Here is an 18,932-nt window from a genome sequence, read left to right on the forward strand (position 1 = left end):
GAAACTTAGCAGTTATTAGCTATGTTTTTTTTATATGCTACGTGTATTATATGCTAATATAGGGGGACCAGATTTGGGTTTGTGGAAAAGATGACACTTCGTCAGGGAACCTGCCCCCTCCCCCGCTACTGAGTTTTTGTCATATTATTGTTGTGCCTGGACAACATGAATGTACTGTTTTTACTTCATATGCATTTACTGTAGTTAATGCAATACCTTATTTCAACTGAAACACCTCATCATGTTGCTTCACTATATTTAAAATCATGTACTTATAGTTCATACATGTGTAAATAGTGTTACAAATCACGGATGCGTAATAAGGCTTTGTATTGCACTAAACACTAAACGCAACACAATTTCAAAATGGCACGGGCTTTTTGCCCTGTTACCTCGAACAGACTGTGTTCCGTCACACACCTGTGTAAATGCAGTCCCATCACAGAACAACGACATGCACAGTAAGGAACATTGTTGAGCACTAGTGCATTACAAACAGAACGTATGTGCCCGCCGCACGGCATTATGGGGCAACTATGCCGGCACGTTACAATAGGCTATGTATTTACTGAATTTAAATAATTTCAGCTTGTCCCATGTCCATGTGTTTACGTGCTGATCTGAAGTCACGTTGGTAGGATTTGGGTATAAATACATTTTTATTTTAAGATATTCTTGTAATAGGTTTACCCGAACCAGCGGACAAAAAAATTCAACCCGCGTCAACACTTCAAAAGTAGCCAGCGGGAAAACTGCGGACCTGGCAACACTGCCGTTACCGTTCACGCATTAGACGTGTCTGTGTAGTGCTACGTGAACTATGTTCATTTCAATCTGTTATTATTTTCTTTTGTGATTGAAATATTATTACCGGAAAAACAGGGGATGAAAAACTCAGGGCGTCTGTAGGGCGTCTGCCTTAAAGTAGTGCGTCCAATTTTTTATTATTTTAGAAGAGTGCGTCCGAAAGACGCACAGACGCATGCCTGGCTAAAAGCCTGCCTGTAAAGTACTGATATTCTACTGAGTGCCCTGTTGAGTACTGATACTGAGTGCCCTGTAAAGTACTGATATTCTACTGAGTGCCTTGTAAAGTACTGATACTGAGTGCTGTTAGATTCTGGTGTATTTCTCATGTACAGATCTTAAAGTGTAAGTTTGGCCCCGAATTCCTGTAAGGTTAATAGGTTACCATAAGTGTACCACATCATATGGTTCTCTATGAGAAACAGCTCCAGTGTCCATAAGATGTCTGCTTAGGCCCCTCTGTGTGTGTGCTGTGTGGCATTCCTCAAAGGCGCCCTTTCTATCAGGCCCAAGGGCAAGGGCATCGATGAGCTCATGAGACTGTTTACGTGTTCATATGTGTGTGTGTGTAATCCTTTGGTAGAGATGTTATACATTCTATTTGGCTTACGTAATTATACTGGTTAAATTGGGCTGCGCGCTAGACTCAGGTCGATCAGAGCAAGAATCACGAGAGACGACACCATCTCCTCTCCAGGACGGATCCACGCAGGCTGCGTGTGCCCTGAAAGAACTCTGCTCCACCGGTACTTTAGATACTTAGACTCAGGAAAGTACTTAGTGATATTTCTTGTCTGCTACAATAAATATCTTTGGCTCTGATCCAAACCACTTCAAGCTCCTTGATTGAGACTCCATTCTACAACCACCGAGACCACCTTTTGTGATTAAGGGTAGTAGCCTAAATAGGGAAAAGATTCTTACAGTGGTGCCGAAACCGTGCTTATAACTGGACGCAACGTGACCTGAGAACTTCACCTGCCTGACCCGAGGACAGCATTCCTGAGAAGGCCCAGCCAGACGGACGGAAAGATCGCTCCAACACGACACCACGGAGGACTCTGCCGTGCCCGACTGCTGACTGCCAAGGCGTGGCCCCTGGGAACAAGGTGACGTTCACTGACCTCACTTTGCTCCATTACGAAGTTAAAGAACTAGTTTAAATTCAGTCTGTTTGGCCTTTTCTTTTTTTTTAGACTGCTATCCAGTTAAAACAAAAAAGAGTGGGAATGTTGTACCATCAAGGATCTGATATTTTTGAAGATTAACCTGTATCAGTGATTCAAGCGCTGGGGTCTCTGATACATGCTGTGTTTGTTATAAATGTTTGTTTGATATAGCTATTTGGTTGTGTACACGAAACTCTATCAGTCTCGCCGTATTCTGTAGAGGGGTTGGACGTCAGGCTCGGAGTTTTACTTCGAAAGTCGATGTATAATTTGTTCTTGTGTTTAGACTACAGCGGTTGCTTACGTGTCCTGAACTAAACTAGGCCTGGTTGGGTGAAGGCTGTTTCTATGATTAGCTTGTCTAAAAGTTGAAACCGTTTGTGACAATTGTTTTCTGAAGGCTTGGATAGATTTACAGTCGAGGTATACAGGATCGCCGTATCTGTATAAGTGTGGTGTCGTTAATAAGCTTTCCGGACAGCTTGGACACCTGGGTTCTAAAAGACGCCACGGCAGATAAATAAGCCTTTGTGCTGAGACACAGGGAGCTTGTCTAATCGGACCAGTCTAATCAGAGGTGGAGTATCACGCTTCGCGGACACCTTCCATTGGTTTTATTTGTTAGTCAATAGCCGTGGAGAGGAGAAGGAGGCTCTGCTCTTTGCTGTCACACAGCCACGCTCTGGGTTAGCGGGAAAATCCTTAGTGCTGGCCGCGGGTGGTTTTAGAACTAAATTAGAATTGGAATTAGAATTTTTTAGAATTACTCGCAGCGTGCACTATTCTCCCCTCTCTGAGACAGAGAAGGAGGGCGAGGGTGGGGGCCAACGTGCGAGTGGTTGAAAGGAGCAGCTGAAGCCAGCTGTAGAGATAAGGGTGGAATTTTTCACTCGCAGTGTGTGAGACACAGAGAACACACATTGGGGTTAAAATACAGCTACTGAACTTGGAAGGTGCATTTTGATTTCTTTTATAGTGTGTGAGAAACACATTGTGGTTAAAATTACAGCTACTGAATTTGGAAAGATTAATTGGATTTAATTTGTAGTGTGTCGCTAAGACACATTGTGGTTAAAGTTACAGCTAACATATTTTGGAAAGTTGAATTGAATTTGATTTGAAGTGTGTTTGCTACAAGAGCACTTTGAAATGGTGATGTCTCAATTTAAACGACTGTTTGTGAAACATGCATTTATAAAGGGACGAGAGGAGTGCCAGCGCAAAGACCAGTTGTTCCAGGTTTTTTTAGCGGAGCTGGAACAAAAATTTGAAGCTGCTGACGAAGTGGCCAGACAGACACTGGCGTTGGAAAGAGTTGTGTCGCAGGGTCATCCAGGGGGGTGGGACCAACAGGGGGCGGCCACAGGGCAGTACCCAGAGCTCTCAGCCCCTCCCGATCACGAAATTGGGACAGCGCCATCTGTTGGCCATGGGGTGGAATCTCACGCAAGCGTGTTTGGAACAGATGAAAGCTATGCAGGAGCAATCCACGGGCCCTACCAACCGATGCACGTGATTCAGTCACCTATGGGAGCCCACCTGCCTCCACTGCCACTCACCCCTCAACAGGGCTACCTGTCACCCCAACCTCAATCAGCCCCTCCTCTGCTTCAGCCACAGGCCAGTCATCAACCACTGCCCTCATCCAAAGAGACACCTCTGAAGGCCTTGTACTTGCAACAAGACCACCCCATGAGGACCAAGGGAAAAGCTGACTGCGTCCTGCTGAAAATGGAACCTGTGATGTTGACTGGAAAAGTTCCTCCAAGTGTGAAACAATACCCGCTCAACCGAGCTGCTGTCGACAAACTGAAGCCAATCACCAAAGATTTGTGTGACCAAGGAATCATCCACAAGACTCGATCTGCCTCCAACGCCCCGGTGTGGCCTGTGAAGAAACCGAATGGATCCTGGAGACTGACGGTGGACTACCGTCTGGCCAATCAAGGCCTCGCCCACCTGAGTCCTGTTGTGGCCTCTGGTGACCAGTTCCTCAAGATCTTCACAGTGCTTGACGCCGTTAACGCGGTAGCAGATCTCTTGGACGCAATGCTACTTCCCAAAGAACTGGCGGTGGTCAAGGTGAAAGCTCACACTCACTTGGACACCTCAGAAGGACGTGGTAACGCGCTAGCTGATGACGCATCCAGAAAAGCAGCAAGACAAAAAGAGAGGAGGAAAAATGGAAACATTGAAACGGAAACTGACCTCGGAACGGAAAACGACTACGTAAAATGCCTACGATTAAAAAAGGAATCTGAAAACGAAGAATGGCGGAAGGAAAGCTTGGCCAGCATAATGGAAATGCAAAACGCCGCGAGCCAAGAGGAGAAATGGGAATGGATGGGAAACAGTGCAAAACTACACGATGACACGGTGTGGCGACATGGAACGAGAACGGTGGCCCCCCAGAACTTACTGCCATACCTAGCCACGCAACTTCACTCACTAGGACATGTGGGTGTGGAAAAGATGCGCAACAGGTTTAGTCAAGTCTGGTGGAATCCAAAATTCACCGGTGTGGCAAGAGATGTCGTGAAGCGATGTGTCACCTGTATGAAAAACAACCATGATCGGAAAGTAAAACTTCCCATGCTGAAGGTCCCTGCTCCACCTGGTCCTTTTCGTTGCCTTCAAGTGGATTATATCACACTGCCGGCGTGTAAAGGATACAGAGACGTCCTCGTGGTCATCGACAAATTTTCTCGTTGGATTGAAGCTTACCCTGCCCGCCGAGGAACAGCTGCCCACACAGCCAAAGTGTTGGTCAAAGATTTCATTCCTCGTTATGGCCTACCAGATCAGATCTGCTCGGATAATGGAAGTCACTTCACTGGAGCAGTCTGTGCAGAGGTATGCCGGATGCTGAACATCGAATGGTCTTTTCACTGTCCTTACCACCCACAATCGTCAGGACAGGTGGAACGAGCAAACAGAACACTGAAGGAAAGACTGGCAAAGATGCATCAAGAAGGAACACCTTGGGTGGACGCACTCCCCATTGCGTTGAGTAGCATGAGAGCTACGCACAACAAAGATGTGGGCCTGTCCCCTTACGAAGTGGTGTTTGGCCGGTTCTTCAGCTTCCCAGGCTCAATTGACCTGCGCACAGCCGATGTGCACCTCACCTCAGACGCATTGATGAACTACTGCATCAAGCTCTCAGAGACCCTCCAGCTGACGTCCGAACAAGTCAAAGAGGCTTGGGTTGAGCCGCCAGAGGGAGGACACTCTCTGGTGCCTGGACAGTGGGTCATGATTCACAAACCACAAAGAGTTCCGCTAGAGGCCAAATACGAAGGGCCGTATCAGATACTGTTAGTTACTCCATCTGCTGTTAGGGTCGCTAACAAGACGAAATGGATCCATGCAAGCCATTGTAAATTAGTTGATGCACCAACTGACTGAGATTGACATTCACTGGGCTGGCAAAATTTCACGTCTGTGTTACAGAGTAGGTGAGAAGAGGGAGGTAAGAGTGCGGGAAGACTTTCATTTCTTGGATGGATTTTTTATTTTTACGGAGGGCTTAGTGACGAAAGGAAGATTAGGGAATTAAAGTGCAGGTTTCTCCTCTGTCCTCTCGAACCAGTCCAGGTGAGATGTTGGTATAGGTTTTTGGTGGTACAACTTCTTAGATTAGAATCACACTTGCTTATTGCTATAATAGTGTTTACTGTAATCAAGATGAATGTTTAGCTGCTAAGCATTAAAGCATGCCATAACTGTGTTAGATTAACAAATTGTTTGAAGGCTTGCAATTGCCTTCCCCCCAACTGATACTGCTCTTGTTCTTTAAATCCTATGTACCCCGTGGTTGGAAACCTGGAGATCGTCATCACGACAGAGATCCTGAGATAGCTTGGCTATCTGCACCATCTGAACTGTGTTGCCATCTTCTGAACTTTCCAGACCACGAACTGTTATCCTCTTCATCAGCCGTTCCAGGAGAAGACTCTTGAAACGACTGTTCCAAAATGAAATGCCATGTGTTGTATGCCCTGTTGATATGTTATTTGTGTATAAAAGGAAATTGTGACATTGACAGCCATTATGAGGTCCACAGAGATAACACCTTCTTGCAGGCTGCGCACGATTGGCCAAAGCTAAAGGAGCGCAGGCTTGTTTGGTTTGTGGGTTAATGCAAACCTCCTCACAGGTACCACCTTACATTGCTGTCCCCTTCACATTCCCTGAGTACATCGCTGCCTATGGTACATCCTCCATAGATGCACCCTTTTCCCAAGGTGGCCGCTCTAAAGGCCATACCTGAGAATGGAATCCCCCGTCCCCCAACCCATCTTCCCAAAATTGCTTAGATTACGCTTCTATTTTACTTTACCTTCCCTACCCATCTCCCCCCACTTTCAGTAGGGTTCCCCCGAGTGACCCCAGAACCTATACTGGATTTCCCAGTGTATGACAAGTATGCTTGCTTTATTATTTCCTGTCCTTTTTTCCAGTTCCTCACCCTCCTTCCCTGTTTTGTTTTCCTTTCCATATAATCATATAAAATGTCAGAGCCATGTAATATGTTTATTGTTTAGGTTTTCCAGAAATACACTGTTGTTGTTGATATTTTAAACTATGTTTAAGAATGATCAAGAGGGAGGAATGTTAGATTCTGGTGTATTTCTCATGTACAGATCTTAAAGTGTAAGTTTGGCCCCGAATTCCTGTAAGGTTAATAGGTTACCATAAGTGTACCACATCATATGGTTCTCTATGAGAAACAGCTCCAGTGTCCATAAGATGTCTGCTTAGGCCCCTCTGTGTGTGTGCTGTGTGGCATTCCTCAAAGGCGCCCTTTCTATCAGGCCCAAGGGCAAGGGCATCGATGAGCTCATGAGACTGTTTACGTGTTCATATGTGTGTGTGTGTAATCCTTTGGTAGAGATGTTATACATTCTATTTGGCTTACGTAATTATACTGGTTAAATTGGGCTGCGCGCTAGACTCAGGTCGATCAGAGCAAGAATCACGAGAGACGACACCATCTCCTCTCCAGGACGGATCCACGCAGGCTGCGTGTGCCCTGAAAGAACTCTGCTCCACCGGTACTTTAGAAACTTAGACTCAGGAAAGTACTTAGTGATATTTCTTGTCTGCTACAATAAATATCTTTGGCTCTGATCCAAACCACTTCAAGCTCCTTGATTGAGACTCCATTCTACAACCACCGAGACCACCTTTTGTGATTAAGGGTAGTAGCCTAAATATAGAAAAGAATCTTACAGTGCCCTGTAAAGTACTGATACTCTACTGAATGCCTTGTAAAGTACTGATACTGAGTGCCCTGTAAAGTACTGATACTCTACTGAGTGCCCTGTATAGTACTGATACTGAGTGCCTTGTAAAGTACTGATACTGAGTGCCCTGTATAGGCACCTGTATAGGGACCACCACCGTGTTTGTAACCACCCCCGTCGCCACGCCCCTTCCCCCCGCACAGATATTGTGCCTGTACCACTTGTCAGTGTAATTAATTCGCTGAATATGGGTATAGATTAGTATATTTTAGGCCATGTGGCTATTCAGACTATTTAGATTGACATATTTCTATTTGAGAAAGAAAATATCAATATAAAAAAATATTTTATGGTGAACTGATCAACATTGGCTCACGTCGCGGACCCCCTGCAATGCCGCCGCGGACCCCTGGTTGAAAACCCCTGCTCTACTGAGTGCTCTGTAAAGTACTGATACTCTACTGAGTAGGGGTGGGTATCGCCAACCACCTCGCGATACGATACGCATCCCGATACAGGGGTCGCGATACGATACGCATCCCGATACAGGGGTCGCGATACGATACGCATCCCGATACAGGGGTCGCGATACGATATGTATCGCGATACATGCGATACGTACGTATACGATACGTATCCCGATATTTTAGGCTTATAACACACCATTTTTGCCTGTAACTCCTTGACAGTACATCATAAAATATTTGTCACCTCATGTGGATTCTACAGAGACTCTGCTTTTAAATTATACCATCAACTGGATGATGGGTCAAAGTATGCAGGCAGGCACAGGAACCAAGTAGACGCTGTACAAAGAAACAGACATATGTAACCAAATATAGTTTTTTTTTATTTTGCAGTAGACCAACAAGTACTCTCTAGTAGTGCATGTAATAAACACATTTACAAGGAAGTGGTGCAGAAATAAAGCTGCCTTTAAAAATAAGTAAACTTAAAACATAGCCTTTACAAGGCCGTAGTGTGAAAAGAGATTGCTTGATACAAGTAAAACATTTTAAAACATTAAACCTTACACGGCTTAAAATGGCCTTAACAGGCCTGTGGTACAAATTAAAGCTGCATTTGAAATAAGCAAACTTAAGACATAGCCATAGTGCAAAAAGAGATTGATTTTTAACAAGCATGTAGTACAAAATAAAGCTGCCTTTGGTAAAAGTAAACTTAAAACCTAGCCTTAACAAGACTGTAGGGCAAAATAATGATTGCTTGTGATAAACTTAAAACATGAACTTAAAAAACATGGCTGTTGTGTAAAAATACAGAATTTAGCTTGCAACCCCGCCGTCAGACTAGCTTGTGTCCCTGTGGCTGTAGCATTTACCGGTGTTTCCGAGATGCCAACGTGATGCCTCGTCATGTGCAGATGGAGGTTTGTTGTGTTGCCAGAGTGGAATCCAAAATGCTCCCAAACGCGAGCTTTCAACTTTACTGGGGGCGAAAATATTTTTTCCCCATTGCCTTCCTCCATGTTAGTTTTGTCTGAAACGGCTGGAGGTCACACTTCTTCTAATGTCAGCAGCGCTGCCGCCTAGTTCTACAGCGCGACCGCCTTGTGTGGCCAAAATGCGCATAGCAAGGAGCAATTGTCATGCAGTTTCATGAATTTGATTAGCGGTAGGGATTTGTTGCACGTGAAGTATCGATACTGACGCCTCCGTATCGATACACGCATCGTAAAGAGGCCCGCGACGATGTATCCCCGTATCGATATTTTGAACACACCCCTACTACTGAGTGCCCTGTAAAGAACTGATACTCTACTGAGTTCCCTGTAAAGAACTGATACTCTACTGAGTGCCTTGTAAAGTACTGATACTCTACTGAGTGCCCTGTAAAGTACTGATACTCTACTGAATGCCCTGTAAAGTACTGATACTGAGTGCCCTGTAAAGTACTGATACTGAGTGCCCTGTAAAGAACTGATACTCTACTGAGTGCCCTGTAAAGTACTGATACTGAGTGCCCTGTAAAGAACTGATACTCTACTGAGTGCCCTGTATAGTACTGATACTGAGTGCCCTGTAAAGAACTGATACTCTACTGAATGCCCTGTAAAGTACTGATACTGAGTGCCCTGTAAAGAACTGATACTCTACTGAATGCCCTGTAAAGTACTGATATTCTACTGAGTGCCCTGTAAAGTACAGATATTCTACTGAGTGCCATGTAAAGTACAGATATTCTACTGAGTGCCCTGTAAAGTACTGATACTCTACTGAGTGCCCTGTAAAGTACTGATACTCTACTGCAGGGGTTTACCCAGGGACCACCATTCTGACTAGAAAGTATTTGCGGCCCACCGATGTACCTGCGCGCGGACCCCTGGTTGAAAACCACTGCTCTACTGAGTGCTCTGTAAAGTACTGATACTCTACTGAGTGGCCTGTAAAGTCCTGAAACTGAGTGCCCTGTAAAGTACTGATATTCTACTGAGTGCACTGTTAAGTAATACTGAGTGCCCTGTATCTATCTATAAATCCAGAAATCTGTGTGTGTGTGTGTCAGTGTGTCTGTCTAGGGCGTATCTCCCTGACGGTAGTTACGTTAGTGAGATTAGTAGTTACGTTAATGAGATTTCGCATGTAGCTTACGCATGTCATGAACCTGTGCATCCTTGATTTTGAAGATTTTTGAATTCATAGTTCGCGAGATATTTGTATTTTATCGTTTCCCGTAGGCACTATATTTCATCACCTTTTTCTCTCATAGACTAACATGGTGGAATGTTGAGCCATTGTGACGTCACCCACTCTAGCCAACTGAAATGTAGCTTACGCATGTCATGAACCTGTGCATCCTAGATTTTGAAGATTTCTGAATTCATAGTTCGCGAGATATTTGTATTTTACCGTTTGCCGTAGGCACTACGGTTATCGTTAACCATAGGCACTATGGGTAGGGAGGCACTATGGGTACTGTAGTAATTCAGAGAAAGAGGGGCGGACCCGCACGACGTGAATGATGTCATAGTCATAGAACAGTCGTGTGGTTAGCCCACTGACCATGCGTTCATGCATTTACTGACGCAATGAGAGAGGTTTTCCGATGTATTAGTGTCCGATGTATATGTTGTAATTCGTGTGTACTTTGTTTTCTCATTATTGCAATATTATAAACCTCAGTCTGCATTTACCCTGGCTGGGAGAGGCTGTCATTCCGAAGATATTGTGTGTGATCGCCTTTGCTCTGTGTTCATTAATCACAACGCAAGAGTGGAGTACTACGCCTCGGGGGCTTTCAGATTGTCCATTGCTTTCCCATCTGTTGCTATGGAGTCCACAAAATACGCGCAAATCTCGCTGTAAGTTATGTTGGGCCACGTCGTCATGTTATCCTCCCAGTTCTGCACCGAATTCGGGTGGGGGATAGTAACGCCATCTCCAGTCAGAGTCAAAGCTAGCATCATCGAAGTCATACAGTACAGTACATACATTCAATAAAATTAACCTACATTTGAGTCCAACTGCATGACCATTCTTACCCTACACCAGGGGTTTTCAATAGGTGAGGCGGGCCTCCCCTGGGGGTCGCCAAAGTCGCAGGGGAGGCGCGAAACAAGCGAAGAAATATATAACGGTTTCCGTTTCTGCAGTTAACTCATTGTTCGTGCTTGCGTGTGTGAACAAGTTGGCCCAATGAAAAATGCATCGCTTTCTGATACAACAACCGAAGTCAGCAGAAAGGGAGGAGCCCACAAAAAAAACGTAGGAAATATGATCCCGATTACTTAAAAATAGGGTTTACATGGTCGGGTTCCGAGAGCGCACCTCTGCCACAATGTGTGGTGTGCAAAGAGGTTTTGGCTAACGATAGTATGCGGCCATGCAAACTGCGCCGTCATATGGAAACAAAGCACACGACTTTAGTTAACAAGCCACTGGAGTTTTTTGAGAGGAAACGTGATGAATTGCGGTCACAATTATTATTATTAATATTTCAGTTGACGTCTCGGGTTGACGCGAGTTCAGTTTGACACTGGCGTCTGTTAAGTTGTCTGCTGTTGAAAACGATCGTTTATGAATTTGCAATGACAGTTCAATTTTAAAAGTAGGCATAGGCCCTCTGTTCGTGATGTTCAATAAAAGTAGCCTCTGACATGGAAATATTGGATGGACATTTTATGAATAGGCCCTTTTTTGTGAATGTACTTTGTTAAAAGAAATACAATAAAAAAAAACATTGTAGGCCTATTGGGCTATCAGTTGTTTTTGAAACATCATTCCAGGAACACAAAATACCTGTGTGGGGTAGGTTGGGGGGGGGGCTTGGTCCTCCTTACCTTTTCCAAGTGGAGGCTCACATTCAATGAAATTGAAAACCCCTGCCCTACACTAACCCTTACAATAAAGAAGTGATCCTATTTCAACCATAACTTCATTTTAAATAATTTCTTTCTTTATGACATTTAGTTTATAATTTAGACAGCAACTTTTACATCTATATTCAACTGCATCCACTAGCCTACGTAATCTCAAACTTTATTTGTTGGTATATCTCCAAAAAGGCTATACAACATTAAAACATTTCTTAATGAAAAGGAAACATGCATCACAATAATACTTCAGTGTAACCTGTACCTATGTGGAGTGCAAATATGTCTGGCTATTACACTACCCAACAGCTACACCTACGTCTGCTAACACTACAGAATGATAATTCCTACGGGCACTGCACTAGTAGTACTGATACTGAGTGCCCTGTAAATTACTGATACTGAGTGCCCTGTAAAGTACTGATACTCTACTCTACTCTACTCTTTTAGTACGCTTAATTGGTACACTACCCTCAAATTACTTAGCTAGCCAACATTTAGGCCGAATCTCGATTCTTCCCCTTGCCCCTTTTGATTTGTCTTTGTCTTTGTCTTAACCCTAGCACTTGCAAGTGTAAGGGCCAAGGGCTGAAAACTTTCCCCTATGAAATGAGACGGCACTCGGTTTCGGGTACGTCACTTGGCGTCCCTGGATAATACAGGATGGTACATGTAAAGCACAGGTCGATGTCTTCAAACAAGTGCTGTCATTCACAGATATCAAACGGAATTCGCGGATAAGTTATCTGTAGACATGCGTGACTGTATGAGCTATGAAACCAGCGATTTAAAAAAAGTTTCAATTATGGTTGCAAATATATATACAACTGTATAGAGCACAAAACTAGACTGTCGTAATTGTTTTGTGGACGGTACATGTAAAGCACGGATCGATGTCTCCAAAGCAAGTGCTGTCATTCACAGATATCAAACGTAATTCGTGGATAATAAAGTTATCTGTACACATGCATGGAGTCAGGCTAGTCCTAGCAAGCTACCATATAATCCAATGAAGTGGTGGCATACGCGCTAACTGTAACCTAAAACTACTGTTTGAAAGCTTCAGTTAAGACCTACAATACTCTGCATCGTTCGTGTAGCACATTTCAGATCAAACCGAGTCATTATTAACATATAAAAAGTTGTGTAGATAGCTTTATTCATGTAAAATATTCCTCTCTTCAAGCAGCCATGTTTTTTTTTTAAATTCCCGAGCTGGTGTCGCTGTGTGCTCTGGGATAGCCCTTGGAGGAGCAAGTAAGCTCTCGGATCATCTTAACTCCAAGGGGTATGTAGCCCTCAATCTTATCCCTTAATCTTTATCAAATTGGGTATTGAGACACCACTAGCTCTCACATGAACGCGCAACTTCAAGGGTAAGGGGGAAGATAAGGGGCAAGGGGAAGTATTGAGATTGGGCCTTACTCTGCCTTGCATGGGGACCTGATTTGTACAAGTACACTGGAATGGCCTTTTAAGATGTTTGGAAAAGCACAGTGATAATTTAGAGGTAGCCTACATTAAAACAAGAATGTGTGATTTAAAAGTACATCTTTGCTGCTGACCAGGTTCAATTAGTATTGGTGACTAAGAGATCTCCATTGCAACATGTTAAAATGGTCACAAACTATTGCTCTGCAATCGGCGGTCACTAAATGTGTTGTTCAATACTGTTTTATGTTATATCATATAAATGAATGAATGTGTTTGCTAATGGAAGAATGGTTCAGACATGAATAGAGGATAAAGTTGAACTGGTTTTAGGTTGAAATTAATGTGTAGCCATGCCAAGAACTGGTAGCCTACCCGTGTTATAATAGCAGTATTACACTGGAGACGAGCAACGTGTCATGGAGACACCAGTGACAGTCATAAGGCGCTTTCATACATCATACTGTGGTCTCTTGCGTAAAAAAAAAGGGTTGTGATCAGGTTGTTTGATTCACGACTAGGTCATTTCAAGGATCCCTCGTTTAAAACGTATGGCATTTAAGGCAGACTGGCAACACATGAGGCCTCGATGCTTTTGTCATACGAGTAGAATAGGTAAAGCTGCATTCCTCATCTATTGTGTTCGGTATTTTAGTCGATGGGGCGAGTGGGTCTTAGTGTGTTTAAATGGTATGACATATGGATATCTAGCGCGTGAGCAAGCTAACTGAAATATATTATTATCCACCATCTCCAAATAATGTCAATCAACGATTTGTCTTGCACACTGGATAGCAAACACGTTGCTATTTTACAGATAACATCTCTTCTTTAAAAAAAAAAAATGGTGATTGCTAATGTGAGCCTAAACGCCTGAATTCACCTAACGTTAACGTTTAGCGTCATTGCTGTCCATCTGACAAGTTAGCACGAAACCCCGATTAACGTTACATAATGACATTGCTAATAATAATACCGTATATTTTGACATGTATCCATATATTGCAACCTATAATGTATATAACTAATACATACTTACTTACCTAACAAACATTGAACTGAAATTGGGTAACGTCGATAACGTTAGCTAAACAGCAAGCAAGCCCATGCTAATGCTTTGACATGTCTTAACATGAGCTAACGTTAACTTGCTTTAATTCAACTGATTCGTCAAATAACTCAGTAACAGATACCAACTTTGCTTACACGAACAACAAAAACATGCAATCCTTACTAACGAGTTACAATACAACACATAAGTCACAACTGCCACTAGCTTGAGTTACGATGATGTTAGCATTATAGGAGCTAACGATGCGTGTTATGCTTATCCTGGCTAGCTTTCTTTATATGTCACTATGATGAAACCTAGTTGACCACTTACCAGGGGCAGTTTAGTTGTATTTAACTACGGTTATAGTTTACCTCTGAAATAGGAACATATGCAGCTTGCTAGCAAGCTAACATTATCAATTACATTAAAGCCAAACAGCCTTGTGTCATCTTAGGACATGGATAATGCAACTATAGCTAGTAAAACTATGATTAACTACTAGATTGAGACGGGAAAACAGACCTTTAAAGTCGGATATTCTTGAACCTTTAGGGCCATGGAGAGCTGTGCAGCTGTCTCATTGACCGCCATCTTCGCCTGGCTTCACGGGAAAACCAAATTGTGACGGTGGACTGCAGTTTGTAGCCCACAGACATCTAGCGTTATGTTGTTCTGTGGCTGTAGCTATACAGATAGGAGGAACTGGACCGGAAAGGCCGTGACGTTGTTGTGACGTTCCCGTTCACTAATGGTTTGTTGTCGACCAGTGGTCTCTCAACCATAGACATTTAAAGGTCTCAACTGGTCTGGCCTTGGGATCCACAATTTCTTATGGTCATTAAGTTGCCACCCACATTTTAAAGAATTGAAACCATGAAATAAACAAATAAACATATAAATATAAACAGAGATTTAGGGTTTAATTTTATCTCTGCATTTATAACACACAAACCCCACTGTGTGAAAACTGGTATTTTTTGCTACTGAGCTCTCCCAAGGTGTATCACTTTTACACCACTGTCGTACATACAAATTTTGCTTTGATGAACAATGGTACACTTTCAGAAGCTGAAGGGTATGGACACAGCCAGAAGTCAAAGAAGCATGTCTACTAAAAAGAAGTAACACAAATATGACTCTGCATAGTTTTATTAATTGAGACATCGGAGATAAACGCTAACATAATCACAATAATGACATAAAGAATGACATTTTAGTTTTGCTGCAATCTAATAAAATGTTGTTGTGACATGATAAAAGCACATTGTGCATAATAATTTTGAATAATAAAATACACTGGACCTTACAATTTACTGTATTAATGACAAGATGGCTGAGTTAGGTTTTCAAGGTTGCAAGTTTCCAAGGCTTATTTGGGGTGAGATTAAAGAAGACAGATCATACTTTTTGGCTTGAGATGAATGTATTTGGATCCTTGATTTCAGTGCTGCCATTGACCATACAATTCTCATAGAGACTTGAGAACGGGGTTGGACTCTCAGGGACTGTCCTTAAATGGTTCACATCAAACCAGCAAGGAAGAAACTACTTAGAAGACACAAAAACAATGTTTCTGTAATCTGTGGTGTGCCCCAGGCATCGATTATTGGACCACTCTTATTTGACATAATAATAATAATAACAATTACATTTATTTGTATAGCTACTTTCATGCAAAACAATGCAGCTCAAAGAGCTTGACAGCAAAGAAATGACGTGCACAAAGAAATTACATGCACAGTGATCCAGATAAAAACACACATCAAATAAACATAAAAACAGTGATAGACTGCATAAAGATTTGAGATAAAAAAAATAGAATACCATAACATAGTTTATTGAACCCCTTAATATCAAGTTATATCATGAGAAAGTTAAACACATTTAATACAAAATACATTGAAAAATATTTATATACATATAAGTCGTAGCTAGTTAAAGGCTTAGGTGAAGAGGTACGTTTTTAGTTTTCTTAAAAAAAAATGTTTAGCGTGCTGGCTTCCGTGATGTCTATAGGCTGTATGTTCCATAGCTTTGGTGCGTAAGTGACAAAGGCTGCGTCCCCAATTTTCTTACGGCTGTTGCTGGGAACCTCCAATGAACCAGCATTTGATGATCACAGTGTTCTTGAAGGCAAGTATTTGACAATGGAGTTTGCAATGTACGTAACTTGGTCCTAGCCCATTAAATGCTTTGAATACATGCTTCCTCTTGGCCAAATCCTACCAGACTATGAAATAACTTACCACGGCTAAACAGATGATACACAGAGTTAACCTCCAAACAACTATGATTCAACATTCAACACACTAACTGGATGGGACACAACCTTCAATAGTTGAATAAAGACCAAACAAAGATGATCTTATTTGGGAATACAAATGAGGGCTATAGACATCTGTTAGTTCTACTGCATTATTTCCCTGTAACGTAATAATACCATCATATTATCTTAATCTGACATGCTTTTTATTGTAATGTTTAATTTCTACAATGTTTTTAATTCTATTATCCTATAGCTTCATTTCATTCTTGTATTTTCTCATCTGTAAAGCACTTTGCATGACTGAAGTGTATGAATCTGCTTCCCTTTTGTAAGATTCATTATCAAGCAGCTGCTGTGACCACCAAAAGTTGGCCAGCAGAATAGCCAAAATGGTAATCTTATCATGGTAACAAAGGAAAGGTCCCCACACTGGATTTGCTCAGACACCTGGGATCAGGAAGCAAACAAAGGTGTGAGTGCATGCAATTAATCAGAGTATGGGAATGGGGGTAGTCAATTGAGAACCAACTCAGTCAGCAGGTCAGAGAAACCTGATAATCATACAGAACAACACACGGTTGCCAAACCTGTTTGCCTCACAAGCCTAGCTCATTTACATTACTAGGAGGTGTCTTAAAACAGTATACAGTGCCTCTTGAAAGTATATGTGAACCCCTTAATCAGTATAGAGCAGGGGTTTTCAACCGGGGGTATTGCAGGGGGTCCACGATTAAAATATATATATTTTTTTAAATGATTTGCTTTGATATTGCAACACATTTCCAGAATACTCTTGAAAATGTCTGATATAAGAAAAATATGTCTAAAATAATGTAAAGGAGATTCACGCTGACAGAATGTAGCCTTGCACCTATCCAGTAGATGATAGCCTGTGCTTTGCTGATGTAAATGCAATGCGTTCGTAAAGTCACGCCATACCGGATTATTCATAACGTACAGTCTCGTGTGCATAGACTACAGGGGCGGACTGGGACAAAAAATCGGCCCGGGCATTTTGAACCAGACCGGCCCACTAAATTCGATAACACACCTTTTCAGTCTTTTTGGTCTCTCGAATGTCTACACCAACCAGGCTTTTAGCTAGCAGGGCGTCTGCCCTATAGTCTACTAAAAGGCAGGACGGCCTAAAGACGCCCCATTTTTCTCCCGTTTTAACTGTTAACTTCGCTGAATGTGATAAAAAGTCACCGTTTCAGTCGCTTCAGTGCTTAGCGAAGTCTAGAATCATACATATGCCCTGCCAATTAGAAAAGTAGCATTGCTGTATTCCCGCTACAACAACGTTACATCATGATTCCAACGAAACATTGATTCACGGGCTCGCAGAAGCTACAGAAGACAGCTGTCTCACCGCACGTCACTGAACCTACTACTTTATGAGTTCAACAAGAGTTTGTGTGTCAAGGTGGTGGTCTTAATTAATCTAAATTCAATGTAATACAATACAATATACATCATACACTTTAAGGCTTTGTTCAGAATACGGAGGTCTAAGATCGGTAGATATTTTCCGTCCTTTTTTTGGAAACCAGAAAATAGCGACTGAAGAACCCCCTGTTCTCGTCTCCGAGAGGTAGCCTACAGACTGTATTGCTCCCTTTCCTAGAAGGGAGTCTATTTCCTCCTGTAGGAAACGCGCTTGATGAGGTGGCACTAGCGAATAACGGGCGGAGCGTATAACGGGCTATCATAATTCGGTATCTGGACAAATTGGCATATTTTCGGAATACCAGGGTTTGGGAATACTGGGCTTTCGGAACATTGACATGGCACCGCGCACCAATAGGCTAACGGGCTAGCCCACCACTCAAACACACAACATAGAGTGTAGGCTAACGGCTGGCTGTTTCAGAGTAGAGTAGGCTGAGGGCTAGCAACAGCTACAGACTTGTCTTGTATTTACAATGCAAACGAACTTGGCCATAGAAACATAGGTCCTAAGTCAAACATATTTTAGAGACGTTTTAATTCCTGATCAGTAAGCCTACCGCAGGTCGTTGTATCGTATCTCCCTGGCTGTTGCTACCAGCATCAGTCATCCACGGGAGCTGATGATGGCCCTGCCGTGGCAAACATTTCCGATATTTTGGCACATTTGGCAGCGTTGGCTTGAAGAGCAAGCCTCTTCTTATCTCGCAGTTTCTCCGTACCCCCTTTTCGCTTTTTCTCCATTTTGGACTGGAGTATTCTAACGAAAGGTGCGTTTCTGTGCATCGACCAAGCTAAAGGTAGAAGGTGTTTGGTGATAGGATTGGACGAGCCCCAAGTCACTAAAGAAGACAGCCAATGGGCCGCAGACTAGCGTGCGCGTGTCAAGCATGTCAAGGCCATGGGCCACGCTGAGTTTGTTTACCGTGCTAATGCATTATGTAGGCAGGTCCAAATCGAAAGGGGTTGGTGTTGGGTCAGCCCAGGGGATGTGATTGGGCCAGCCCAGTGTCAATAGGGCCGCTCATGAACTACTTTCGTGGGCCAGCCGGTCAGACCATTATATGGGGAAAAAAATAAAAAATAAAAATTCGGGACTATCGGCCCATATTGCACGTCGGCCCAGCGGGCAAACGCCCTGTATGCCCGATGGCCAGTCCGTCCCTGATAGACT

General features: G+C 43.0%; 1 protein-coding gene across 1 annotated transcript in view; it reads right to left on the reverse strand.

Annotated features, from left to right (window-relative positions):
• The window catches only part of maea (macrophage erythroblast attacher, E3 ubiquitin ligase), a 37,432-nt gene extending 22,728 nt beyond the window's left edge, over positions 1 to 14,704 (reverse strand). Inside the window, exon 1 of the mRNA XM_080840408.1 lies at positions 14,566 to 14,704. Coding sequence (XP_080696534.1) covers positions 14,566 to 14,634 — 69 coding nt within the window. The 5' untranslated portion in view covers positions 14,635 to 14,704. The remainder of the gene's footprint in view (positions 1 to 14,565) is intronic.
• Between the last annotated feature and the right edge of the window lie 4,228 nt (positions 14,705 to 18,932).

This window comes from Sprattus sprattus (genome assembly GCF_963457725.1).
Source record: "Sprattus sprattus genome assembly, chromosome: 6".
Classification (NCBI taxonomy): domain Eukaryota; kingdom Metazoa; phylum Chordata; class Actinopteri; order Clupeiformes; family Clupeidae; genus Sprattus; species Sprattus sprattus.